General features: G+C 43.2%; 2 protein-coding genes across 5 annotated transcripts; one reads left to right on the top strand and one right to left on the bottom strand.

Moving 5' to 3' along the window:
* The first annotated feature begins 234 nt into the window (after positions 1–234).
* Positions 235–13,709, top strand: TMEM263 (transmembrane protein 263). Its single transcript, XM_057420518.1, has 5 exons — positions 235–334; positions 3,705–3,766; positions 4,706–4,830; positions 7,349–7,418; positions 11,946–13,709. The coding sequence occupies exons 4-5, from the start codon at positions 7,355–7,357 to the stop codon at positions 12,230–12,232; spliced, it is 351 nt and encodes a 116-aa protein (XP_057276501.1). The 5' UTR covers positions 235–334; positions 3,705–3,766; positions 4,706–4,830; positions 7,349–7,354; the 3' UTR covers positions 12,233–13,709.
* MTERF2 (mitochondrial transcription termination factor 2) lies at positions 11,126–22,349 on the bottom strand. 4 transcript variants are annotated; one of them, XM_057420517.1, is made up of 2 exons: positions 17,189–18,493; positions 11,126–11,199 (listed from the first exon to the last, which is right to left on the bottom strand). In XM_057420517.1, exons 1-2 carry the CDS (start codon positions 18,354–18,356, stop codon positions 11,192–11,194), a joined length of 1,176 nt encoding a protein of 391 aa, XP_057276500.1. In that variant the 5' UTR covers positions 18,357–18,493; the 3' UTR covers positions 11,126–11,191. The 4 variants fall into 4 exon arrangements, with proteins under 4 accessions (XP_057276500.1, XP_057276499.1, XP_057276497.1 ...); XM_057420516.1 differs by lacking the exon at positions 11,126–11,199 and adding an exon at positions 13,099–13,222; XM_057420514.1 differs by lacking the exon at positions 11,126–11,199 and adding an exon at positions 22,145–22,349 and having other exon boundaries at positions 16,905–18,342.
* Positions 22,350–26,266: the final 3,917 nt, after the last annotated feature.

Below are 26,266 nucleotides of genomic sequence, written 5' to 3'. Positions count from 1 at the left end.
CCTGCCCCCTTCCCCGGCGGAGGACGGTGCCTGTCGGGGGCCAGAAAGGTCGGGCTTGGCCCGCGGCATCCCCCGGGCAGCCCAGCCCCTCCGAAGGAGGCCGGTACGAACGCGTGGCACCAGAGGAGGCGGCCGTAGAGAGGTTGAGAGCCCGAGGCCCGAGGGGAGGGGGCGGGAGCGGCGGCGCCTGCGTGCCCCCCGCAGCCGAGGGGGCCGCGCCGGGCGCTGGGGCGGGGTCTGCGGGCGCCGACGGGGCGGGCGCCACGTCGGCATCGGGGAAAGGCGCAGGAGTGAAATCTCTGGCGGAGCTGATCCGAACCGAGTCTGCTGCGCGGTGAGTGGGAGCTGAGCGGCCGCCACCGCCGCCCTGGTCCCGCCGTTAGCCGGGTAGCTGCCACAGCCTTCTTCCTGCCTCCGCTTTGCTCCTCGGCGCGGAGGAAGGGAAACTACTGAGGCAGGAGACGGGAGCGGACTCGGCGGAGCCGCCGGAGGGACAGGCGGGCCTGGTGGAGCGGGGCCGCCGCCGCCACCTGCCCTCGGCGCTTTCCGGATCGCAGGCAGCCCGCCTTTGTGCTCCCTGCCGCAGTACCGGCGGGCGGGAAGGACGGAGAGAGGGCCGGGCCGGCTGCAGCGGCTCCGGCCGCGGCCTTGGCTGCCACGTCAGTGCCGCCGCCCTGCGCTGAGGTGCCCGGCGGTGCCCGTGGTTGTGATCCGCTGCCCGCCGCCCCCCGAGCTCTCTCGGGGAGCCAGATAGCTGCGAGGGGGAGGAGGTGGCGGGGGTTTGGGCCGCGCTGCGAGCGGGTGTGGGGCCTCGACGGAACAGGGCGGGCGTCTCCTCTCGTGTGGGACCGGGACCTGGACCAGTCTCGGGGGCGGCTGCCGCGTCCTGACCTTGGCAGAGCTCCTACCTGGGTGGGCATCTGGGGGAGCCAGGCTCGCCTTGGCCTCCTCCCTGGCTGGTCTTGTGCTCCCCTGTCAACTTCTCTGTCAGGAGAAGCTTTGCTTCGAGTGGTCTTTGTAACCTTCGCTGTATACAGATGTTCCCTGTAGTAACCTGCTGTTCCTTCCATCCGGTTCTATCAAGGCCAGCTTGATGGAGTAGGATGTGGAAAAGTTTTTTGGTAAGCTGTTTGGGAGCAGCTTATCTTTCGGCATTCACCTAGCCTAGGTGTTTATGTGGTGTGTCCTGAAAACTAATGCAAGTTACTTTAGCATAGAGCAGGTTCTAGTCATTGTGTGAAGCTCATAGGCAGCCTCTGCGGATGTGATTAAATGCTTCCTCCGCCTCATGTAACCATGCTGAAAACGAGAGCTCTGAATCAGGATATCACTCCGTGAGGAAGACGAATATCAAGCGCATGTAGCCTGCCTCAGTATTCAGGCAGTATGTAACTGGAAGGATGCATGAGAGATAGCTTAATTTAGTTCGCAAATAACTGCTTTGTATGCACATCAGTTATAAGCCTGCTGAGTAAATGCTACCCAGACTTTTTTTCTCTCAAAGCTTTCTGTTAAGCTGTGGTTAAACATTCAGTGAAGTTGGTGTTGGCTCCTCAATACAAAAGGTGGTCCTTGTCTGGCAAGTCAACAGGTCTAAATATCAGGAGCCATCGAGGGGGATGCATGGGAGAGAGTTCATTAGCAAGGGGTGGCAAGGAAGTTCAGTGACTGCTCTAGGTGCTGTAAGGTTTTGTCTTTGTAGGCCTCATGGAGGAGGAATGCTGAGGCAAAGTGGACCTCGAGGCATTGGTGAAGCATTACAAGAAATGGAGAAGGCTCTGCCTTAGAAAGCTGAGCTAGCAGGAGGCACAGGATGACAGGACTGGTAAAATGGAGCTTCCATGGCCTTTCTGAAGCTGTACCCTGTGCCTTACTGGAATTTACTATCTAATTTCTAGAAACCAGGTTTGGAGGATTAGAAAAGGGGAATTAGAGTTTCTGCGTTTTCCTGTGAATCCTTGCTTTGGAGAAAACTTCATTGCCAACATCAGGTGTTCCCTGGAGCCCGATCTATATTTTAATTGGAGAAATGCACTGGATTCTCATATAGGTAGATATGATGCTGTAATGTCCTGTGCAAAGTTAAGGGTTAGGCTGATTTTTGTTTTGCATGAGATATGCTTCCTTTTTTTGCCTTCAATTGTGTGTGCAGGGTGTATTTGTTTTTTAATACACCGCATGCACACAATTAATGTTGCATTACCTTCCCAGCTGTGTGCTGAGCCCTGCATACTGTGAGCCTGTTGTTTAAATCTTTTGTGGTAGGCTTGGCATGTTTTCTGGGGGGGCTGTAGCCCATCCTGCTATAGCTTTAAAAGTAATCAGTGTTCACACCTGGAAACTTCTGATCAACTTCTTGCATTCTTTCCCTGAATACCTTGTCTCTTTTTCCCCCTCTGGAATGGGTATGATCGCTTCCAAGCCAGTCTCATTTTGTATATAAATCTGATTTTTGAAGCTTGGCTTTTAAACAGAAGGCTTGTTGAAATGTCAGCTATGCTCTTGGTTTTTAGCTACACGCTTTCTGCGTGCCTGGATTTGCTTTTTCACTTTAGTGCTGTTAGCACTGACTCTTTCTACTTGTAGAAGCTCAGTCAACTGTCTCCTTTGCATTAACTAACTGAAAAGCACGTTTCCATGTCGGCTGTGCTCTGAGGGTTATGTCTGAGAGAATTAATAGCACTGAGCACTCCCACCCATGAATGTTACAAGCCCTAGTCCAAGGTGTAAATCAGGGAAACTAATAGTCAGGAGTCACTTGTGCAGCTTGAAAGGGTACCCTGAAGAGCAGCCATGGGTGAGATTACCTTTTTGGCTCCATGCTTGTTTCTTTGTTTAATTTGGAGAGCAGAGCACTGCTACTCTTTCCAAAAGGAATTCCTTAAAGTATCACCCCTAAAAGAATTATTTTCATGTATGTGAAAGGCCTGAGGTTCATTCTGAAATCTGCAGCTGCTGGAAGAAGGGAAGGAGAGTCGTGCATGTGGCAAGGACTGTTTTGTCTTCCATCAGCTCCGTAGCCAAGCTTTCTAGCTTCATAGCTGGTGAGCAGAAGGAAGATAATTTTTTTAAGGTGGACTGAGAGGAGGGAATTGGTTTGTTTGCAGTTCTGTCAGGTGAATAGTTCCAGCACTGTCTGCTGCTGCAGCAGCCTTCTGGAGCGGCGTTATGTTGCCAACTGAAGTTGGCCGTATCCTTGGGTAGGTTCATTGCTACCCACAAATGTCTGAGTAGTGGCATTGAAATGAGCCAGCTTTTACTGGCTGCTGCTTGGGCCAGGTTTGCTGTGCTGAAACAGTGGGGCTTTTTGTTTGTGAAGTCAGAAAGGCATCAAGAGCATCATCTGAAGCTCAGGAAGTTGCACACACATCTGTAATAGCTAGAGCTCACTTCTCAGTGGAAGGCTAAAAGTTTACACAGGTTGCTGTGTAAGAGCTGCAGACTCATTAAGGAGAGGCTGTGCTTTAACATTAATTATGACACTGTAGTAATCCTCATGACACCATGTAGAGCAAGTAAACACAAAAGGAATCAGTGTTTTGGTCAGTGAGATAAATCTCTTAAAATTCTGGTGTCTTAAGGCCATGCCAGGTGTGCTTCTCCCTAAGTGTGCGGCTCCATGTATGATTCCCACCATACGCCCATGGCAGGTATGTGGCAGTAGATGACCGTAAGATGTCATTAACCTTCTGCTTTTCTCATAGGTGTATGCAGAATACTTGTGTGGAAACACCTAACTAGAAATCTTCACGAAGGAATATATTTGGTGAGAAAACTTTACTTTAATCAGCTTTGATGTGAATGTACATGTGGCTGAAGTGTTACTACCTCCAGAGCTTTCTTGGGCTTTCGTTCAGGGTCCTGAAACGACATTCATGTTATAAATAGCTCTCAAAAATCCTCTTCCAAACCAGTTCTTTCTTTACGATTGTGTAAAAGTTGGAAGCTTCCTGTATATTTCACATTCTGACAGTATGAAAGTGTGTTTTCTTCTTTAAAACTAATCGAGTGACTTCCTTTATTTTTTAAGTTATTAGTATTCTTTTAGTGTGATGATCGATACATATGTTAATGCATTGTTAAAGATGAGAAGTTATCCCTTAACTCTTGAAGGACTAGCACCCTCCTAAGCGCAGAGAGGGGGAAAAAGCAAAAAGTAGTTTACATGTGTCCCTATTTGAAATGTCTTGTAAGATCTGGGTTTGCTTCCAGTTCTTAACATAAGAAAACAACACATCTGCACAGATGAAGAAGGAAACTGGAGAGTGCCACTGGTATGCTAAATGTCTGCTTCATGAATGTCTGAGTTCTGCCAGGACTCTTGGAGATCTTGCCTCATTCCATGGGATCATTAAATGGAGGTGTTAAATGAACCCAGTGACAGAAGACACTGTGAATTTGGCATCACTGGATGAAAATGCTAAAGTTTATTTTGCATTAAGGGTTCAGGCTTCTGACAAATCTTTGCCTTGTTGCATGTGTTTGCATTGCTGGTAACAATTGTGAGTAGTTCAGTGCCGGGGAACATTGAATCTGCAGCTTCCAACTTAAGTTTCCAAAGTTGCTAATCAGTACTGTGTCTGAATTACTCCAGATTCTCTGCACAATTATCTTTGCACCTCCACATTGCTGCCTTAGATGTCAGCTGAGTTGTAATCTCTGTTGGGTCTCATAAATTTTGCTTTCTTCTTCTTCGTGGGGACAGGCAGTAGGCAGTGTGAAGAGAAACCTGCCTTAGGATACACTGCAATCTGGTGACCAGGGGACTCTCTTGCAAAGTGGAACATAAGAGCTTGAATCGTAACAGACAAAGGAGGCATCAAATCATAGGTGAGTGCTTTCACCTTAATGGTATTATGTAGGGAAGGGTTTCTGTTTTTCTAACTCCAGTTTTTGAAATAAAAAGATACGTTCCTGCCCTCTTCATCTGAAGACTGGATGAAGTCATCTGCCACCAAGCAGTTATTCCAGGCCTTTGACCTCCAGTCAGCAGAAATACTCACCTTAAATATCTGGAGGGGAGCCAGGTTTAAAACATGCTCCTGTAGTATTTCCTGTCCACCAGATATGCTACACCTTGTCTAGCACACAGGATTTTGGATCCCTTTTCAGAGGCTCTTAAGTCTCCTGAGGTGTTAAATTAGATACAGGGATTCATGACGCAGGCTGTAACCTAGATACCTGAAAATTTTCTGCTGAAGTGCCTTTTTTTGGAAGCTCAAAGAAGCAGTTTCATCTGAGTTTCTTTTGGGAGCTACCTGCTGGCTAGATACAAATGTATTAGTGGACGTAGTTCTTTGTAACAAATACTTTATCTGTGCCTTAACTCATTTGTGTCTCCCATGAGTCTGCTTAAGAACCATTTTGGTTGCTTGCTTATTTCTTTGTTTGAAGTAAGGCTTGCTAGGCTGTGATTTTTGTTTTACTTTTTTTAGGATCTTCCCATATGCAGCAAATAAACTCCTTCCAAATTCCTGATCAAGTAGCTCACATGTTAAGTAGAAGCGTAGTTCCTTCATATTTGTACAGATGTTTTGATCAATAATGTCAGGCCTGTCAGTTTCTTACAGCATCTGCCTTCTCTTTCTTACAGTGCCTGATATTTTTGTTTCAAGTTGGAAAAAAAGCAACAACCTACATGTACCTTCACATAGTGAGGATGAAATCCTTGTATTTCTTCCAGCTTGCATTATGCAAAGGTGAATGCAAAGAGGTCACGTAGGACCTGAATAGGGTCCTTTCCCAGAGCCTGACTGCCCTCCATTGCTCCCTGGGATCAGTTGGGCCTTTTTTCTTTTCTTTTGACTTACTGATTTGTGATGAAATAAAAGAACAAGGAATTCTATAACTGATACTTTTTCAAATTGCCTCTTAGCTCTCATGCATTTAGTTTTCCATGTTGATGGGTTGCCACTCACTTTGCTGTTTCTTAGCTTCCATATTTGCATTTGTGGCTTTTGAGAGGTACTTGTTCAGCATTGCCATCAAATCAGTCATCCTGCAGTAGGGTGGTTGCTTGCTTTCCTGTTCAGCTTCTTGTGTAAAGGTACCTGCATTTTCTGAGTCGTGAACTGATACCCTCAGTGCTGATTGTGAGGACTCAGTTTAGGCTTGCTTCTCATCCAAAGATCTATCATTTAGCATGTGGGTGCCATTTTCTACTGTGATGCTTTGATTTCATAATTGTACTATGAGGGTTTTAGGTGCTGTTTTCCAGGTGAGGCTTCCCACCCTCGTTCTGCTTCTGCCTCCTCATCCCTTCTTCAGATCCCAGCTACTGCTTTCTCATCCAGAAAATATGGAGAGATCTGGGCACAGAAAGAGAAGCTGGAATTATTTTTGAGGTGATCAGTGACTTCTGGAAGAAACTGAATGATTTAAAGGCTTGTTCAGGGATAAGAGAACCAAGAGGTCACTGGCAGGAAGATAGAAGGGTGCTGAGTGGTATAATTCAACGTGGTTTTCTTTCTTCTTTTCCTGACCTCCGTGTCTGCTGAGGAGGGAAAGCAGGATTTGCAGGAGGGCTCAGGGGAGGAGGCAGGATGTAACACCAAGGCATGCTTTGGTAGGGGAGGAAAGCAGGAGGGAAGCCTGGACTAGATACTGCTTTCTTCCCCTCCACAGAGAAAAATGCAGTAAGCTGAGCTGCTGACTTGAGCTTTCTCCTGTGATCCCCCTCAGTGTCAGGGACTGCTGCTCTAGAACTGCTCTAAGGAAACAGCAGGTTTTCTTTTGTGTAAAGAAATACTGTTTCTGAAATGTTTTCATTGGGAAGTTTGTGTAGAGTTAAAATGGTCTAGTTCTGCTGCTGTCTCCACACCGTGTATGCAGTACTGCTACAACATAAATGGAGTGGTTTTGTTACAATTCTTATATTTTGTTTTCATGGCACTTACTCAAGTTCAGCTGCAAGGACTTGTTTCTTTACTGCTTTCCAGGTACTAACAGATCTTACATGCATACTGCTGTTTTTCTAGTGCCACCACCTCTATGATCACTAGGCTTTTCTTTTTTAGTACTTAATTGGAGCTAGTTTATAGCAGCCTCTATTTTGGTTTCATACTGGTTTTCTACCTGCTTTTTAGGTTTGAGATGTACTTGGTGGGGTGGCAGCTCTTGCCAAGCCTGCTAACCTGCTGGAGGGCTCCTTTCTTCAAGTACTGAGTCTGGTTGAAGAATGCAAAAGCACAATCTGATAACAAAGAGCAGCAGTTTGGCAGGAGCTGCTGTAGCTTATCTAGGAGTTGTTCCTTTGCTGTGGAACTTAAACTGCGTGAATTTTGGGTACACAGATTACATTTATGCTTTGCCAGAAAAGATGTATAGCGTATGTGAATTTCTTTTTTAGGCAATAATGAATCAAACAGACAAAAACCAACAGGAAGTCCCATCATACCTTCATGATGAACCACCAGAAGGTATGTATTAGTTTTCATAATCTGATTTCTGTAAATTCACAGAAGATCATCTGTTTTCTCTTTTAAAAACAGATCTGCAAGCTGAATGCCTTAGCTTTCAGTTAAGTAAAGTAAGCAAGCCAGCCCTGGGATGGGATGGGCCTAGGTTATTGTTCATTTCACATCCGCATTATCCTGATGGCAGTAAGACCACTGAATCTAACTTAGTAAACAACTGTACTGATAAATTACAGAGAAGATGGGCTGATCCTGAAGGACATAATTTGCAGATTAGTTTCCAGAGATGTGAATTGGTCTGCTTTCATTATGTGAGGTGAAAAGTGCCTGGTTTTGCTTTTGGACACCTTGCTGAGTTCATAGTTCCTTTTAAACAAGATGTGCTTAAAAATATACGGAACTTCATAACTACTTTTGAGACTCTTTTCCGTCATACAATTAACTGTGGTTCTAACTATTGAAATAATCTCATGGTTTTAAAAAAACAAACCCGCTCACTCTTGACTTCACTGGATGGGTGACGTCTTTGTCTCCTGAACGAAATGAGTCTCAAATTGGATATTATATCTGCAGAGGAAATGCAGCTGTTAATGAGAAGAATTCCTTTCCAGGCTGTGGACCAGCAGGACTATGAAGAGCTCTGCTTGCATAATGTGTCTGGAAGTATACTAGATCAAAAGCCATTCTTGGCACATAGGTTGTCTCTGTTCTGTCTTCTCTTGCTTTAAGACCAAATGTGTTGGATGTGGAGGTCTGTGAATCCCGTTTCCTTCTCAGCTCTTCAATATGTAATGGCCCTTTAAAGCTCTGTTTGTTGGTTTGAGGTTTTATTTTCCTCAGCTTTTATACATTGTATTACTGAAAATTTGCTTCAGTTAGTGCATAATAATTGTTCAAGTGTAGCAGAAGGGGTTGAAGCAAAGTAGCTCACTCTATTTGTAACTATTAGGCAGGAAATGCAAGTACAAGAAGATGACAGGAAAAGTGGCACTGTGGTTCTTAAGCTCTCCCATCCTTGAACTTGTTACAGTATCATGGTGTGAGGACAGAAGTCTTTCCTGCTTAAGCTCTTACAGGGTTGTCAAGATCCCAGAATCACTTCTGAAAGTAAATGCCATATTGGAAGACTATGCCCTAATGTGTGTTATCTTCAAGTCTGGCTTTTAAGGCACCTTTTTTATTTTCTTTTTGCTTTAAAGGTTGAATTGTAGTTTATACATGTTAAACCTCACGTATAGAAAGCGAACAGTGGTCTGACTGGTAAACTACAACTGATTCTTGGGGAAGGCAGTGAAATAAGTGGGCATTTTTTATCTTCCTAGAATATTCAGGTGGTTCAGAGCATGAGAGCAAAGTCTGAACATCACTAGATAACGCAAGATTTTGTTTAAAATTTGTGAGCAATTAAGACTGATTTTCTTCTGCACAGTATCTTTCAGTATGTCAAGAACCGGTTTGAATATGAAGACTAAATAGATGAAGTTGGTGTAGTTAAAGGGAGCAGAATGAAACACAACTCATCTTAATACAAACTCCATCTTTGAGAAGGCTTTTTCCTTTTGATTCTGTTTCATATGCACTCTTGAAGCTTTATGAATGTAGTTTAAATGTTGGAATACCCTTGAAGATCCCTATTTTAAATATACAAGGCCTTTATATGCGATATGCTTACACTGTCATATGAAGATGGCCAAACATGCATGGGAGGCATTCGTATTTGCAAGAAGATGGGCTCTTGGAACAGGCTGCCAAAAAAATCCTCAGAGGAAAGGCTCAATTTCAAAACCAATTTGCAATTTTTCATAAAGATATAATAGTTCCAGTTTGTCCAAATCCCACTCGAAGCTTGGTGTCCAAAAGCTTTAAAGCCATGCATAAGTAGAAGCAACTTTTGGGCTCATGCTTTCTATGAGCAGTCCTATTCTAATGCTTTATATTTGCAACCTAAATTCATGCAAACTCTTTTGCAGGAAGCTGGCTGTGAGGCAGCATGATCCAACCCCTGAACAAGGAACAGGTGTTGTTTTCTTCCTAAATTTAGGAATGATCTGGTTTACCTTCTTTTTCATACTGGTTAGAAACAAGGAGAGCAGGAGTGCATATCCTAGAATAGAAATCAACCAGCAGTGAAAACTTTGCAGCTGCAGGGTGTTTATTAGACCTCATGGACAGTGCAAACAGGAATGAAATGGGAATGTGTCAGCCACGGCCAGGAAGTTATTAATACACGAAGTCACAGTCAGTATTGACGCTTGTGAAATAGGGTAGATGTTGTCCACCTGAAGTAATATGAGAAGAAGCATTTCAGGATTACTTTTGTTTCTTTGTTGTTATTTTTCAAATTAGCTCTGGTGGTCCTTTCTTGCTAATATCACCTCTGACTCACTGAAATCCGCTGTTAAAATTCAGTGTGATAAAGCTTTATTCACCCTGATGATAATGATCCAGTTAGGTGGAAGTACAGCGCTTTCTGCCTAAGTTTTTTACAAGGTGTGGAAGTCTGGTCACAAGAATCTTCAAATGAGTAATACCTCGACAGTGGATTTTATACCAGGCTCCATATACTCCTCTGAGTTTTATTCCTTGAAGACTGTCTTTATGTAAATAGAAATTCTGATGCGTTTGAGTTGGCAACGTGTTTTTGCCGGAGATGTTCGGGTTGAAAGCTGCTGGCCTAGAGTGAACCAGACAAGGGTATTACTTAGCTTTAGGTAAAAGATTGTCATTTATATTTGTAGCTTCCATGACCCTTTCTGTTATGTATATCAGTTTCTTTAATAAGAGACACTAATGTAAGCTGGAAGCATTTTTAGTACTTTCTGCTCCCTTGAGCTGCACTGCCCCTCTGGATACTTTTGCTTAAACTTACAAGAATTTCTCTCTTTGGCATCTTCTGTTTGAATTACTCAGGGCACTCATACAGGAGCCACACTTTTAATAAATTCCAAGTCCTGGATCAGTCCTGGCATCAAAAACTTGCTGGAGGTGCCTGAAAAGTTGTTTACTCTTGTAGGGAGAAAGTTGCTCATCTTGTAGTAGATGAGTGCTGGGAGGCGACTCTTGGAAATTGTTTTCCAAATGCAAGTTGTTGGCAGTCAGGGTACTGGAGACTGAGACCTGTTGCACTGGTTTTCTTAAGGCACATCACAGTGCGGAGTGAATGCGGTGACAGAGGTGGGATAGAGGTCTCTGGTGGATCTAGATCTTGATTTTTTTTTTTTTTTTTTTTTTTTCCCATGCCCCTGTAGACTTACCCTGTTCCAAGCATGTTCTTTCTGCTGCTGACTCCCTCACCTCTCTCTTTCAAGTTTGTTTCTTCCCTACCAAACCCAGGGTAGTTCCACTTGCTCTTTTCTTGGTTCTCCCTGTTGTTTTTCCATGAGAAAGGGAAATATGTTAAATCCCATGTGTTATCTACAGGTAGCTAGAAAATACAAAATACTGTGGAACTCTTTCCCTGCAGTTATTAACTGTCTGTCTCTTGCCATGGTTCACTCTGAAACTTTTTTAAAAGAAGGGTTTGGGGTTGGTGAGGAATTGGCAAGACAGAAGCTGAAAAATACTGACCTGTCCAACACTGTTGTGGAGACCAGAGATTTCTCAAGGCTCACACTGAAAACACCTTGCAGAGAAATGTGGCAGGGTGACTAGTTTCTAGGTGCAGTAGATGGTATTTTCTTGTGTGCTTAAATACATTAACATACCGTTTCATCTTCCTATTTTGTCTTTGACAAGTAGATGATGCTTATGCAGTAGCGCGGTGTGGGGTTGCAATCTTAATTCCCTTTAGAGGCAAGGTACAAATGTCTCTTTAGCATTTCAAAGCCTACATTTAGAAACATGAAGTAATTACCCAACTATTAGGCTAAATGCCTAATTCTGGGAGTCTTTCTTATTACTCTAATACTTCATATTATTTTGAGGCTTTGTAATTGTACCATAAGATATAGAATAGAAATTTATTTATACAACAAGAGACTGTGCAAAATGCAGGTTAAACATAACATTAAAAAGAACATATTTATGTGGTCAACAGCATGCAGAAATCCTATGGTTTGTGATTTGGTTTTGTGCATCATATTGGGACTTCTGTTGGGAGCCTTTAACTCCTCATAATGATAATGCCTTTGGGGACCACTTTTGGTGTTTTGTAGAATCACAGAATGGTTTGGGTTGGAAAGGATCTTGAAGCTCACCCAGTTCCAACGCCCCTGCCATAGGCAGGGACACCTTCCACTAGACCAGATTGCTCAAAGCCCTGTCCACCCTGGCCTTGAACATTGCCAAGGATGGGGCAGATACATTACTATGTATTATTTATTATTACATCATTTTTATTATTATACATTATTATGTATTTATTATTGGAAAATAAACTCTGTTACATTTCCATAATTTCATTTAATGAGCTTATTTGGCCATTGGACTCCTCCCTCCCTGCTCCAAATTACAGAAGAGGGCTTGCTGGAAGAAAATTAAATGTTTTAATCCTAGCTCTGTGATTGATTTCATTGTTGCTTCCTCCCTCAGGTTCAGTAAAAGACCACCCGCAGCAGCAGCCTGGCATGCTTTCTCGTGTGACTGGTGGCCTCTTCAGTGTCACAAAGGGAGCTGTTGGTGCCACGATCGGGGGTGTTGCTTGGATTGGAGGGAAGAGCTTGGAAATTACCAAAACAGCAGTTACATCTGTGCCTTCAGTGGGAGTGGGGCTAGTCAAAGGAAGTGTTTCTGCTGTAGCTGGAGGTGTTACAGCTGTAGGATCTGCTGTTGCAAGTAAAGTGCCTTTAACGGGAAAGAAAAAGGATAAGTCTGACTAAATCCAAAACTGAGACATATTTGATTATCCAGAATATTACAACAGTGGCATTAAAATCTGCTCAGATTTGGACCATGAGAAGCCATGTGTCTTAGACACTTTATCTTCTAAAGAGTTGTGCAAGTAACTCCATTCCATCTGAAAAGGACGGAAGAAGCTTGGCTAGCACGGCGTATGAAGATTCATTAGAGCCTAGATTGAAGCTTTGTATCTGGTGAAATGTTACACTTGATAACTGTAGAAGTAAGTGTATCTGAAGGGATAATACATATTTGAATATTCATTTACTGTAAGTCTTTTGCAGTTTTGGACTAAATGTGAACACAAACTTGGTAGTCTCTGCTGTACCATCAATATGATGAGATGCCATTCACTGTTCTCAGTGGTTTCCACATCCTCCTGCTAAGGATCCTTCAGCTGTGTAATGGCATTGTTGGATGTGCCTGAATAGTTTGGGTTATGAAACTGTATTTGCAGGCAGCCTGTAAACTCCCAGTGACTGTTCTGCCCATGCATGCTGGAGCAAATAGAACTGGTGTGGTGCAGAAACTGGAAGTCAGAGTGGAGATAGAAGTGAGAAGGTTTGACAGCATGGTAGAAGGGATCATAAAGAGTAAACTAACAATGCCTTATTAGAGAAAAATATCTTTTTTTACTAGGTGAAGCTGTCTGAAGAACTGTCCAGTCGTTTCAGTGCAGTTTACAGTATGAGTTTTAGACTCTCTTTATGAATCCTGGTAACTGAAAACTTTTCCATTTTTACTGAAACAAGATTGCTCCATCTCAGGTGTATTTGCTGGCAAGTAAAAACTTGCTTCTAATAAACTTCTAAACACTAGAAAAAATGATGGTTTAATGGAAACTGGGCTGATGTTTGTGGTCATCTGGCACAACTGTCTGACTTGAAATGCCTTTGTGTAGTTGGAAACCACTGAAGAACTGGCAAAGCTGTTGTCTCAACTCCATGATGCACCAGGTTAAGTTTTTTGCTCTGTTAAAGCAAATGCAAGGATTTTTTCACTACATCTTTCTCTCATACTTTGCATTTTGATGTTTGAGTCAAATGTAATACTCAAAAGAAACCAAAAAAAAGTAGATGGGGCCTTAAAAGAAAATAAAGAGAAACATCATCCAAGTAACTTGTATACTGACAGATTCCAAATGCTGACACACCTCCAGTGGGAACATCTGTAGATCCTCTGCAGTGTGAGGGGAAAATGCACTTGTAACAACACAGCTTGAGGTTGCCTTAAAACAGACGCTGTTGGTGATCTTTTTGTGTACTGACTTTGCATGTAAGTAACCTCTTCAGAAGCCCACAGAAGGTGGCTACGAATGTTGTGTATGCAGTGTTTTCTACAAACTTGTGTTCCTGCACAGAACTTCTAAGCACATAAGCTTCCTTTTTCAGTGGCTGTGGTTGTACAAGAAGGCTATATAGGGAGACTTTTTAGATATGAAAAAATAATCAAAACATATCACCTAAAGCTTAGTCCTTTTTTCACAGATGTTGAAAGTGTACTGTGTGTAAGTTATGGTACAGTAGTCACCTAGCCTTTCTGAGCCATTGGTACTTCAACTACACTCCAGAGCAACTTTATCTGGTATCAGTAATTGTATATGTTGGTAGTACAATATTTGTAAGCATGGGGATTTGGGGTGGTGGGGAAAGCTTTATTGCCTCCTTTTGTTAGATGCAGTAGCTGCTCAGCTCCAACCTGCTGCAAGGGTGTGGTAAGTTTATGCAACAAATGGAAGACATTAACTATTTTTAATAGTCGAAGCTAATCACACAGAATACAGTGCAGTTCAAGGATGCCTATTAACTCTAGAAATGAGCTAGCTTGGGTATCAGAGGCAATGTGGCTGCAGTAAATAACATGTGGTCTGCTGCTGTGCAGTTCCCAGTGTAGACATATCCCCAGAATGCTACCGCTGAACACTTGGAGTAACCCTTGTTTGGAGCAGTTGTGTTTGTGACACTCAACCAAACCCTTCCTAATAGTTTGCTGAAAACAAATGAACTCCTCATACCCCTTTTTTATGACATTCTCTAATTTTTATACTATGAAACTTACTGCAAAACAAGTACGGTCTGAGATAATGTGAGATCTGTAACAAGCTGCCGACACACTTCATGATGTTTTGTTCTTATCTTGTAGTTATTACCTCTGAATCTTGTAACTGAAACACTTCAACATTGCATATGGTTTTAGTTTTCAAAAAAAGCTTTGTCCTGTATCTTGCATATTTTCCATTCACTTCTGAAACTTGTTTTGTCTTAAAAACTTGTTCTGATTCTTTCCTGACACTTGTGAAACATTAAATTGTTGCTGTTTCAGACACCTGAAAGCTTCCTTAGTTTATGTGTGGAGAAGGGCATACTTAGGTATAAATCTTCCACAGTATCATGGCCCAGTGTGTCTTTCAGCCATATCTAAATAGTGCCAACCAGCTGTTAACAAAAACGGTAACTTCACTGTGTAGGCTGTGCATAGACACAACACAAAATCCCTTTTTTTTCCCCTGGGCACTGAGGCATGAGGATACCCATGTTTAAGACTGTTATGAGTTGAATGGAACATGGAACTGGTATTTTCACATGTGAAAGTGAGCTGGTTATGTCTTGGGGTTGTTTTTGTGGTGGTTTTATTTTATCCTCCATTTCAAAAGGGGACATGTTCATGAAGACTACTTGTATACCTGACTGCTCACCGTGTAATGAAAGGCTGGGCTTTTCTGTGCCAGGCTTAAACAGTTCAGACTGTTTCACTTCATTGTGCATAACAGCAAGAGATGAGGAAGCAGATTTCAGCAATACAATGTTTTGGTAACTGGGAGCTTCCCTGAGTTTTTATTATAAATGAATCCTGGGAAGAAGACAGAAACAGGTGCCAGGCAAAGTGTTATGAAGGCCTGAATGAATTTCAGTCTGTGGGTAGAGAGGAGTCTTTCTGCTTATGCTTTTGTTTTGAAAGGGGAGGAGGCAAAATTGAAACACTGGGAATGGAATGAGTTTGTGGTAACTCAGGCTATGACTTAATGATGGAAGTATGTCCTTCCTGTTTTATCTGTTGCCACTGGAAATAAAATACTTTAAATGATGGGAATAAGCTGTTTCAGAAACTTTAAAAACAGATACCTGCAGAAATGCTGAAACTAAATTTTCAGGGAAAACACTCTTCTACGTCTTGGTTTTCTTTTCATCCTAATGCACCGACCGATTCTGCAGCTGAGCATTAGATTGTGTTACGAGTAGCTTCAGAGAGCTGAAATGCCCCCTTGTGTTTGAGGGGAAGGATGTTTTTGAATTCAAGTAATACTGTGGTCTGCTTAGCAGCTGAGCACTGAAGGACAGTCAGCAACAGAGGCAGGTTCCTGTGGATTTTTAATATGGTTATCTACCCAGTTAATTCTTAAAACCCAGTAATGTGGTTTGAAGAGTCAGCAAAGATGTGGCTTAGTAACACAGCCTTTCATTGTGCTGGTGATACAAGCCCTTTCTTGAACTCTTGCTGCTATCATATGTGCTACAAGGGCAGTGTTTACCCCCAGAACTGCTGTCACGTCTGCACTTGCCTGCATGGTGGTGAATTTAAGACCTTCAGCTGTTGCAATCTTGGCACTGCTCTAACCAGATGTTTCTAGCCCTTTACCAAGCGCCTGGCAGATAATATGGCAGGCTATATAAAATAGTCACCTTGCAGCCCACCCTCTAAACAAGTAATTTAATACCAGCTTTCCTCAGCAATCTAAAACTTCTCTTTAAGAAATGGAACCCTGGACTTGCTGCCAAAATGTCTGTTAAAAATGTCTTTGAAGAATGGCCTGGAGTGAGGGGGGATGTGTAAATGTTTTTTCTCCTGCTGGCACAAGGGAATGGGTATGGCATAGTCACTTAGGAAAGTCTTTCTGAGAAATAAGATCACTGATGATCCTAATTCTATTGAGATGATCGTCACTGATGATACTATTTTATTTTACCATCCACAGCCTGTAAATGAAAATAAATAGAATCTCTGGAGAACTTAACCTCTGTCAGATAGTTACTATTTTGAAAGGCAGCACTTGTCAACAATTACCCTAGGGTGTTATCTGAGAAGCAGTGCCACCCATATATTTAGAAACTATGGCAGCTGTTTGCAAATCTGGTAGTCATTTTTATAACACCAGTGGTTTACAGACTAGAGTTTTGTTACACCTGATGAAAAGCATGACTTCTTCCTTTGTCCTACAATCATCTCAGACTCACTTGGATCCCTCGCTTTTCTCTCCCAGAGCCTTGCTAGAAAAGGAGAAATTAAGAACTAGATAATAGCAATAAATGTATTTCCTCCTGCCCCAAACCTTTTGCAAAAGGAGTAAATTTTGCAATCTCAGAAATGTAAAGGAGGTTGTCTTGTAGTTTCTTTACTGCAGCAAGACACAACTGAACTCCAAGAGAGTTTCCAAGCATCAGTGAACCACTGGGTTGATGAACACTGCTGGAAAAATAATCCTCCATTTCTCTTTCTCAGATAAAGATTGTGCTAATCACTGCCACAAGCTGGACTGTGCAGTAACAGAGTTTAAATCCAAACTAGTTAATGCCCTGTTAGAGAAGGAAATGTAACAGAACAAAAAAAAGCCCCAAACATGTGAGGTACTCCCTGTGCTAAAAAAAAAAAGCAACCTTTATCATAACCAGGTTCTGTGATATTATCTGAAAGCATCAGAAAGCTACAATTTTATAATGAAGTTGTGCCTATGACTTGCTCCAGGACAAAGTACAGTGTAGGACTACAGTCTGGTTAAGATTACTTTTGTTTCAGCTCTTCTCAAAGAACCATCATCTTTTCCTCTTTGACAATTTTCATAATATTTGCATAATTCAAAGTACAGTATTCAAATTACTCTTCAACGTGTATAGGAGCAACAGGATTAAAAATAGGTCTCTCCTTCTTCGATTGTATCTTACCATAATTGACTTCAAAATCTTTCTTAGTACCATTCAAGCTTTCTAGAGTTCCACTCTTGATATCATATCCCAAAGCAGAGAGTTTTTTAATTCGGTACTGGACAATTTGCGTTGTCAACTCCAGCACCATTGGTGTCTCTTTAATCTGTGCTACAGAAATTCCTTCCTTCAGAAGTCCTTCAAGTCTTTCTTCCAAGACTGGAACAGAATAGTAGAGAAGGGCTGGGCACTTCAGCACGAGATCTTTTAATTCTTGATCGCTGCACTTAAAGACTCTTTTGGAAAAAATCATACTCTCCTGCATAGTAGAAGCAGTGAGTTGAAAAATGAAACCTTTAAGTTTGGACAGCAGCTGCAGAACTTCGTGGTCAGTGAAATCATTCTTCTGGAGAAATTCCAAGTTCTCCCGGATTGCAGTGGAGTTATTCAATAAAATAAATGGATTCTGGCTCAGTAGCTTCAGTATCCAGATCTTCATATTTGCATCAGAACCTCCTAAACTTAAATAATTTCTTTGTAATGTCTCTATAATGTCTTTGTTTTTCTCCACAGGATTATAGAAAATATTAGGTGCGCTTGTCAAGAACCTGGTGATTATGTTATTCTTAATTCCCAACTCTTGAAAAAACAGTATATTTGCCTTCTGGTTCTCGTGATACTCAGTAGTAAAAAAAGACTCTGGAAACTGCTCTATTAATTTAATTAATTGTTTTTCATTCTGGCATACTAATTGCCATAGAGCTCTTTGAGAGTTTATCTCTGCAGGGGTATGGAGAACTGCCTCTGGACAGCGTTCTAAAATGTTGGCTACAGCGGCCTTGTCTGCTCCCATTTCCTGTAAAATACCGGCGATTTCTTGAACGTAGGCCACATCCTGGAGAAGGACCCATTCCTTTAGTCTGCGTATTTTCTTAACATCAATGGACAATCTGTAGAGACTCTCAATGGTTTTTTTATTCTCCTCTCTGGATTTTGTGTCAGTTGTGTAAGTGGAGCAGATTAGGAAGCTTCTGTTGGCTGCTTCAGTCCGTACTGATGAAAAATTCAATCCCCGGTTATGGTGCTGAGGTCTTGCCAACAAAAAAGTAAATGTACCTTTTGCACCGTGAGTGACTCCCCTCAGCATCGTGAAGTTGAGCCTAATGCAGAGAGAACTGTAAGAAAACATGTTTAAGGCACAAGTTAACACTCAGAGATGCTGACACTTAGACTGAGCTGGCATAAGAAATGACTCTCAACAGTGGGTTTTGTTATTAGCACAAAATTCAGGTTTCACGCAATAGCAGGGAGGTAAGAATCATTTCTGAAAGGTTAATGTTCTGAGGGATGCCTCACTGGTACAGTGACGTGCAGATATAACAGGCCTCATGTGGAGGCAGCACTCTGCCTGTATAGAAGCTTACAGTCATACAAGAACCGAACTGTCAGCTGTTTCCTGCAGCTAACATTGTTATTGCGTTACAGCTTGCTTATACAACACTAGAAACATGTTTCATGCAATTTAATCTGACAGTAATTCTACTAAATGAAAACAAGAAAAAAAGGTAGTTTAAATATCTTAGCCTTTCTGAATATATTTGCTTAACTTCTCGGCAATTGTTCAGAGCATGACTTATTCCTTTGTGTATCAGAGATCCTTCAGTGCTCTTTCAGCAGCAGTTCATAGCCTAACTGCATTTTGAATTCATTCTTGTTATAATTAAGGGAAAAAAGAAAATCACTGAAACCTTTATGGATGTTTTTCACTTGCTAAGCCAGCACCAGAACTGGGTTCTGTAGAAGCACACTGGTATTCCAGGGGAGGAAGTAAGTATTCTGTGACATCTTCAGGCCTTCACCTGTTTCTTCCAGTATCTACTTTGCTCCAGCTATGCTTTGCACTGACACCTTATTTCTGCCTCCAGGTCCTTCTGCCATTCCCAGCCAGCCCCACCAGGGTGAGTGCTCACAGAGTAGGTGCATGGCTGTGCTGGGGTCCACACAGCAACCACAAGGTAGGTGTGGGTAACCAGGTGCGGTAATCAGCATGCTCACAGAGTAGGCGCATGGCTGTGCTGGAGTCCGCACAGCAACCACAAGGTAGGTGTGGGTAACCCCGTACCCCACCTTTGCTCAAACTGACTGCCAAGTATCACCACCTGCTCTGCAGTGTCCAAAGGAGCAATAGCAGTCAAACAATGCTATCAACTGTATCTTTAACTTCCTACATGGTGTTTTCATATAACCACCTTTTGGAAGCAGAAGTGTGACAGACAGAACTGCTGGTCTGTGAAATGCTTACACGGATTGCTGCTGCTGGTAACATGCTTAAGACTGCTGAAACTGAAAGTGGGGAGGAAATTACAGTTTGTGTATTTGACTGTTCTATTTATAGGGTTACTTTCACTTCTCCTGAAGTGTAGCATGCTTCAAGAAGTACCTATGTGACCGTTAAGTTGGGGTTTTATTTTACCAGACTGTCACAAACATGCAGTCAAATCTCCTACATAACAGGCCAAGAAGCCGGTTGCAGGAACAGCTACACAAGACCCCTAGAATCTTCTTTATACCCCATCTTTAAGGAAATACAGGGCTTGTTTATAGGACTTAAGTGATAAAGCCTGTCTAGTTGACAGGCAAGGTTAAATATTTTCCAGGTAAAACACTTTACCTCCAGACAGAGCTTACCTTTTTTTTCCAAGTTGATGTTTCTTGGCTTCTAAAAGCTGGGCTCTTATTATGTTATTACATCATAAACTAAGACAGAACAATGATCTCCTGTATGCAACTTACGTTATTAACAGAAGTGGCTTATCTGTAACTTGGTTTTTAATGTTATTTCAAACCTCTGAGGCAAAATCTGATTGCCTAACGCAACTGCTTTTGTCATGAGCCCAAGGCTAATGATTTTATCTGCATAAAATCTGTGATTGAGCAGTGCTGCCCAGCAAAGCTCCACCACAGAACAGGCAGTTTTTTGCAGTAATACTGAGAGCATTCTAAGTGTAGGTAAGTCACAGCTTTTTCGTGTGCTGACCTTTCCATGTCATGAAAAAGTGACTGTTTTCATGGGGACTGCAAACTAAAGCCTCTCCTGCACCCGCAGTGACACAACTGCCTGTGTCCAAGTATTATGAAGTGTTCTATTGAATTTTGTGGCTCCAAGCAGAGTAAGTAAATCTCTGGAGGATCAGGGCTTTCTTCACTAATGCTTCAGCTCAGCTGTAATAAAGTATTGTTAAAATGTTTTGGGATGTCAGATGGCACTTCCAAAGTACACACCAGAAAAATAACTAATCATGACTTTTGCTTCAGTGTGTAATCCTGCTGTTAAACTAAACTGTCTTGTGAGTAATACAGTCACTTAAAATACAGTCATTTTATCTATTACAGAACTTCTTAAAAAAATCCTGATGTAGTAAATTGTGCTCTTCCAAGATCTTACATGGAAACAATTGTTATGTTCAACTGACATCATCATAGTCAATTTTTAGTGCTGTTAGTGAGGATCACCCATGCACAAACACAGAATACTATGAAAGGAAAGGTATTTGCTAAGCTGCATTTGACTGGCATACTCAGGAGCCCTTCTAAAGCACAAAGCAAAATATAACATGCAAAATGAGATGAACAGATTTTAATATCATGGTGTTCTATAGAAACTGAGATGATTAAGAGATGTGTTGTGGTGTATTTCAGAGTCCATAGATGACATTTCCAGGGTATGTAACCTATTCCAGAAGTTGAGAGTTCTCTTGAAGCACAAGCTGAACTACTTCCCTAATATGCAGGACCCCACTTTTTACATACTTATATTGCTGTGGGGATTGTAAAACAATTGAGGGACTAAGGAAAAAGGACAACTTAGACAGAAGTTTGCTCTTGCTGCCAGCAGCACCTTCTTATCACTAGATGTCCTAACAGCAGTAAGGAGCGAAATAATATCCACCTTCACAGGAAGTTACCCGCTTGCTAGCACACTTGCAGTGACCTGGATCTACAGAGCAATGGGGCATTGTAAGTTTCACTATTTACTGAGGCTTCTATGTGTATCTTCTATAGGAAATGGATACTAGGGTCAACTGGCTATTCATCCTTTATTTCATTCAGAGATTTTGAATTGAAGACTCAAATCTCACTTTCTGAAAATTAACAAACCAACCTCTTGCTTGTATTTTTCATAAATCTTTCACTAAAGAGAACACAAGTACGACTACTACTGTATGCTGGCCACCACCACTCTCATTACAGCAGGCTCTTGCTAGGTCTTAGTGGGCTGTAGAGAATTAAATGAAACTACTAAATGCCTAGATTGACTTAACCAGGAAAAACAGGCATCTACCTAGAAGACAGCAACATAGCTAGGATCTGAATAGCTTGCAAAGAAGTGTGGAGCAGTAACAGGTAGCACTTTGTAGATTAACACATAGCAGAGTAAGCATTTGCACTTCAGCACTTATAGCCAAAAAAAAGGAACCCCTACTTTGTATCAGTAGTGATGAGGTAAAAAAAGATTACAAAAGTATGCGAGACCGACAAAGCTTTCTAGAACAAAAGAGAGGAACCTTTAATAATCCAAACTGAAAGAGACCTCAAAACCTCACAGCAGGGTCTGCTATAAGGTTAAGACTAGGCTGCTTTGCCCAGTTAGGTCTTGAAACCCTCCATAGGCTTCCTTTCTACAGGAAAAACAAAGTGCTCCCTCACGGCCTGGTCGAGGCTGGGCCGATGTGGACGATGCCTGCCTGCACAGCCCCTCTCTTCCTTTTGGACCCCGTTTCGGGGCGGAGGGGCAGGAGGCGGCCATTGTCCTGCAGCCAGCCCTGGAGCGGAGGGCGGAAGGCCCCTTCCCACAGAGGCCTAGCTCCTCGCTACCACAGCTGGTTTCTGCCGTCACTGCTACCTCACCCGGCCGCAGCGTCACCCGCGACCTGCGACAACGACTGGCGCCCAAGGGCTCCCTCCCCAACCTCGCACCGTTCAAATCACACGCAACCCCTCCTTCCGCATCTCGCACCGCTTATCTTCCGGCCGACACTGCTGTGACACTGTCGTCAAAGCACAGGAGGCCGAGCAGCACGTCAGCTGCGGAGAGCCGCGCCAAGGCTCCCCTCACCGGCCACCGCCGCGGCACTCGCCGCCCCGCGCCCCCGACCGGTGGGAACAGGTCAGAACCGGCTGGGACCGGGGGGCGCCGCACCGCGCTGGGCCCTACCATCGGTGCCGCTCGGGCGTGGGGTAGGGGAGAACACGACAGGGGGATGTACCATGTGGCGGCGGGGAGGGCCGTGCGGCGGTGAAGTGCAGTTGTTAAGTCTGAGTCTGAGGTAAACGAGGCGTTTGCTGGCTTGCGGATGCGAGTCGAGTGTGCTGCAGGTCCTGCTCTGCTGCAGGACACTTAATCAAGCGTGGTGAACGGGCTTGCACGGTCTTTCCGTGGTGCAGAAGTCACCTGAGGTTCTTCTGCTTGTTAAAACAGGCTTTGTTGGAGTCATAGAATAGGTTGGGTTGGAAGGGACCCTTAAAGCTCATCCAGTTCCAACCCCCTGCCATGGGCAGGACACCTTCCGCTAGACAGGTTGCTCCAAGCCCCATCCAGCCTGGCCTTGAACACTGCCAGGGATGGGGCAGCCACAGCTTCTCTGGGCAACCTCACCACCCTCACAATAAAGAATTTCTTCCTAATGACTATCTACCCTCTTTCAGTTTAAAGCCATTCCACCTTGTCCTGTTATTACTTGCCCTTGTAAAAAGTCCCTCTCCAGAGTTTCTGTAGGCCCTTTTTAAGTACTGGAAGGTTAGGGTAAGAAACAGCTAAAGGTGGTTGGATTTAAACAGCTTTCAAGAGAGAATTAGTGCATTACATTTAAAAATAGGATAAAAAAGCATCAAAATAATTTGCAAATCAATAATTCTGATGTATCATCACACCACAAAAAGCAACTTTTTAAAATCAGGCAACTTGAGCGCCTGTGATCTCTTGGGAAGCAAATGATCCTATTGATTACATAGCAGAAATGGTCCATTTCTTGTGTTTGTCCAGAACTACAGCTGAAATAATGGTGCTGGTGAGGCCTTCTGCCCCATCCAGCACGACAGCTGCTGCACACACTACCCAGGAACCAAAACCCTGCCGCTCCTGATACCAAATGTGTCAACCTCTGCGAGGTGGCTTCTACTCTTCTTGGAAGCAGTACCCAGAAAAATCCTTTCAGGATCAAATTGGGATGAGAGGCAACACCAGTGTGACGATGGGAGGCTTGTCGTACATCAGTATCTCTTCTTTGATGTGGTCACTCCACTTTGTACAGAATAAAAGTACAATTCACGTATGTAGTCACTGGATTTATAGTGTTTTGCTGGAGGTGTTTCAGACATTAAATGAGTTGTGCTGGTGAGAGTCATCTTCCTCCACCTCATTTTTTTCAGCTGTATCTACTTTTATTTATCTTCTAATCTCAGCATAACCAATCAGCAGAGACATGTGAAAAATTTCTAGCCTAGATTTTTCTAGGTGTATTAAGATTTTTTAAACCAACTGGGTCTGCACAGTCATACCCTTCAGAGAGTGAAAGTCAGTACTGTTATCACTGGGAACACTTCTTTTGCCAGTTACATTTCCAATAGTCTCAGTTAGATCTATGAAAATGATCTAATAAATAAGAGAACTGCTAATGAAATAAACCGTGCCCTATGATCCTAGTGTTCTTCATCTCAGATGTAACTGTTGCTTCAAGAACAGTCAACAGTGTGTGTGAATATAAATGACATACATACAATGATGTTAAAAACATGTATCTAAAAAGCACCTCTGATTTATAATGCCCAATGTATTGCATACATGTGTCCTTATGTTATTGTCATTTCACTGCCTTCACGTTAGCTTTTTTCTCTTCTAACTCCTCCCCACTCTCTTGATTTTTGCAGTCATGGTGTGGACTAAATTAGCAATGAAGTTGTTTTAAAAAGTGATCCACAAGGGAAAACAGTGGTGAGGTTTACTTGTAAGAGTTCCTTGATTAACCATGATTCTATTTTTCTACTAACCTGGAGAGACTCTTCCCTTGAGATATGACATTTTAATTAATATATTCTTCACCTTCCTTTCAGTTCTAAATCAAGAACCATCTAGCATGAAAGGTATGGCTAGAGCTGAAAAATGCTTTGACATAATGACAAGCTAATGATATACTACACTTGTTATTTAGTCTGTAGCGACAAACGGCTTGTAGCCAGGTGGTTTTCCTGATTGCAATCTGATCTATGATCTGTCACGTCTTGTGAGGGAGGGTTGCTTCCATCTCAGTATTCCCAAGAAGGCACATCCGTTGATATTGGACTTTATTCAGGGCCATCTTCAGTGTTGCAGCCTCATCAGGAGATAGTAGAGAACATAAGGAGCTCGAAAAAGCAGTTTTAAAGTTTGAAATAGAAACTGTATTGTGAGGTGACTTTCCTTGAAAGTGAGGAATCTGTCTTCTTCAATGTGCTGAGAAATTATAGAATTAATAGGAATTTGATAGGAAGTGGTCAGTAGCTACCAAGATTTCATTTCTGTTTTATCTCCTTGAAAATGATTCACCAAATATTCAGCATTTCTTAAGACTAAGACCAAAACAGGCAAGGAAGAATGCACTTTGTATTAATTGAGACAATTATGCTTAACTTCACAATGACCCAAATACTCCAGGTTTGAGTTACAGCAAGAGTGTATGAAAGGATCCTGTATATTATTCTTGGACCTGTGGAATATGATGATCCACGTATGACAAAGTAGTAACTGAAAAGCTTATAGTAATTTATGTTATTGTTAAAGTCAGGCCTTAAGAACAGTTTGGCCTTCACACTTTTTAGAAAGAAATTTTGTGTGAAACCAAGTAGAAAGGGATTCTGATCATGGCTGGGACCTTTGCTGCATTGATCATGCATGACTTTTTGTAAGTCATTCAGAGTGAGGAAAGAACAGTATAAAGGGAAACACGTGATTTCTCTTTTTGTTCACTTTACTTTTACTTTACGTGCATCCCAGCAGAAACAAATAATGTAGTAGAAAGAGTAACTACAGTTCTTAAAGTACTGTCCTACTCTGGAATTCTGTAAGTCTGCCAGACTTCCAGACAAGACAAAGGTCAGACCCACTGATTTGTCCTCTGCCTTTTACTTGAGAGATGTTATTTCTAATGAGACGCCTCTCGCTGTTGCTACCCATCTGTGAACATTCTGGAGGTTGTAATTTGCACTGTAACCCGGAGGCAGAGGTTTACTTTCAGATCCGCATCTAGAGCTGCCCTGTTAGGACTCGAAATTGCTCTACTGAGTCCTGTCAGTGAGACGCCTCCTTCAGCTAACATGGGAGAAGGCATAGAGAAACCCACTGTTTTGTGTTTGAGCTCTGCAATCACGAGATGTTGAATGTACACCATTTACTAATGACTCTAGTAACGGTGCTAGAGGGACCATTTTAATTTATTCTGCTGCTCAGAACCCGCTGTAAAGCATCTTTGCCTCCCGCAGCACTGCATGGCCGAGCTGCCCTCCCCTGCTTGGCAGCTCTTGCTCAGCGGCACCTGAAGACTACAGCGGCAAACCCACAGCCCGTTTCGTAACCACCAGCGCGCATCTTAAACTAACACTGAAAGGGCGGGAGCAGCGAGCCCCACCTGACCCAGACGAGCCTCTGGGTTTACATAAGCTCCCCGAGGGCAGGGATGGGGAGAGACGGGATCAACCGTGCCACTGTTTCACCGCCCACCCGCCGGGCGCTGAGGGGAGCCCTGCTGCCACCGCCACCGCGCATGTGCAGCCCCCACGCACACCACGGGAGCGCGCAGGGCGCTATACATAACAGGTCAGCGGCCGCGCGCCCGCAGGATTTGCGCGTGCGCGTCCTGCTAGGACGCGGCGCCTCTGGGAGCCTCCTCGAAGCCCCGTGCTCATCCGGGCTCCTCCGACACGGGCAAGGGGAGGGGAGGGGGCTACGTCTCCGCCCCCAGCGCCGCGTACCCGCCGCCTTGCACCGCCCCGGCGAGTGGGATTCTAGCCGACATCGCGGCCTGCCCCGGCTGCCCTCCGCCCCGCCGCGGGAGCGGGTCCGGTCGG

This window comes from Pezoporus wallicus, unplaced genomic scaffold (genome assembly GCF_028554395.1).
Source record: "Pezoporus wallicus isolate ANWC-B61680 ecotype Strahan unplaced genomic scaffold, APGP_CSIRO_Pwel_v1 contig_2871, whole genome shotgun sequence".
In the NCBI taxonomy this organism is placed as follows: domain Eukaryota; kingdom Metazoa; phylum Chordata; class Aves; order Psittaciformes; family Psittacidae; genus Pezoporus; species Pezoporus wallicus.
This window is presented reverse-complemented; position numbering and strand designations above follow the sequence as displayed.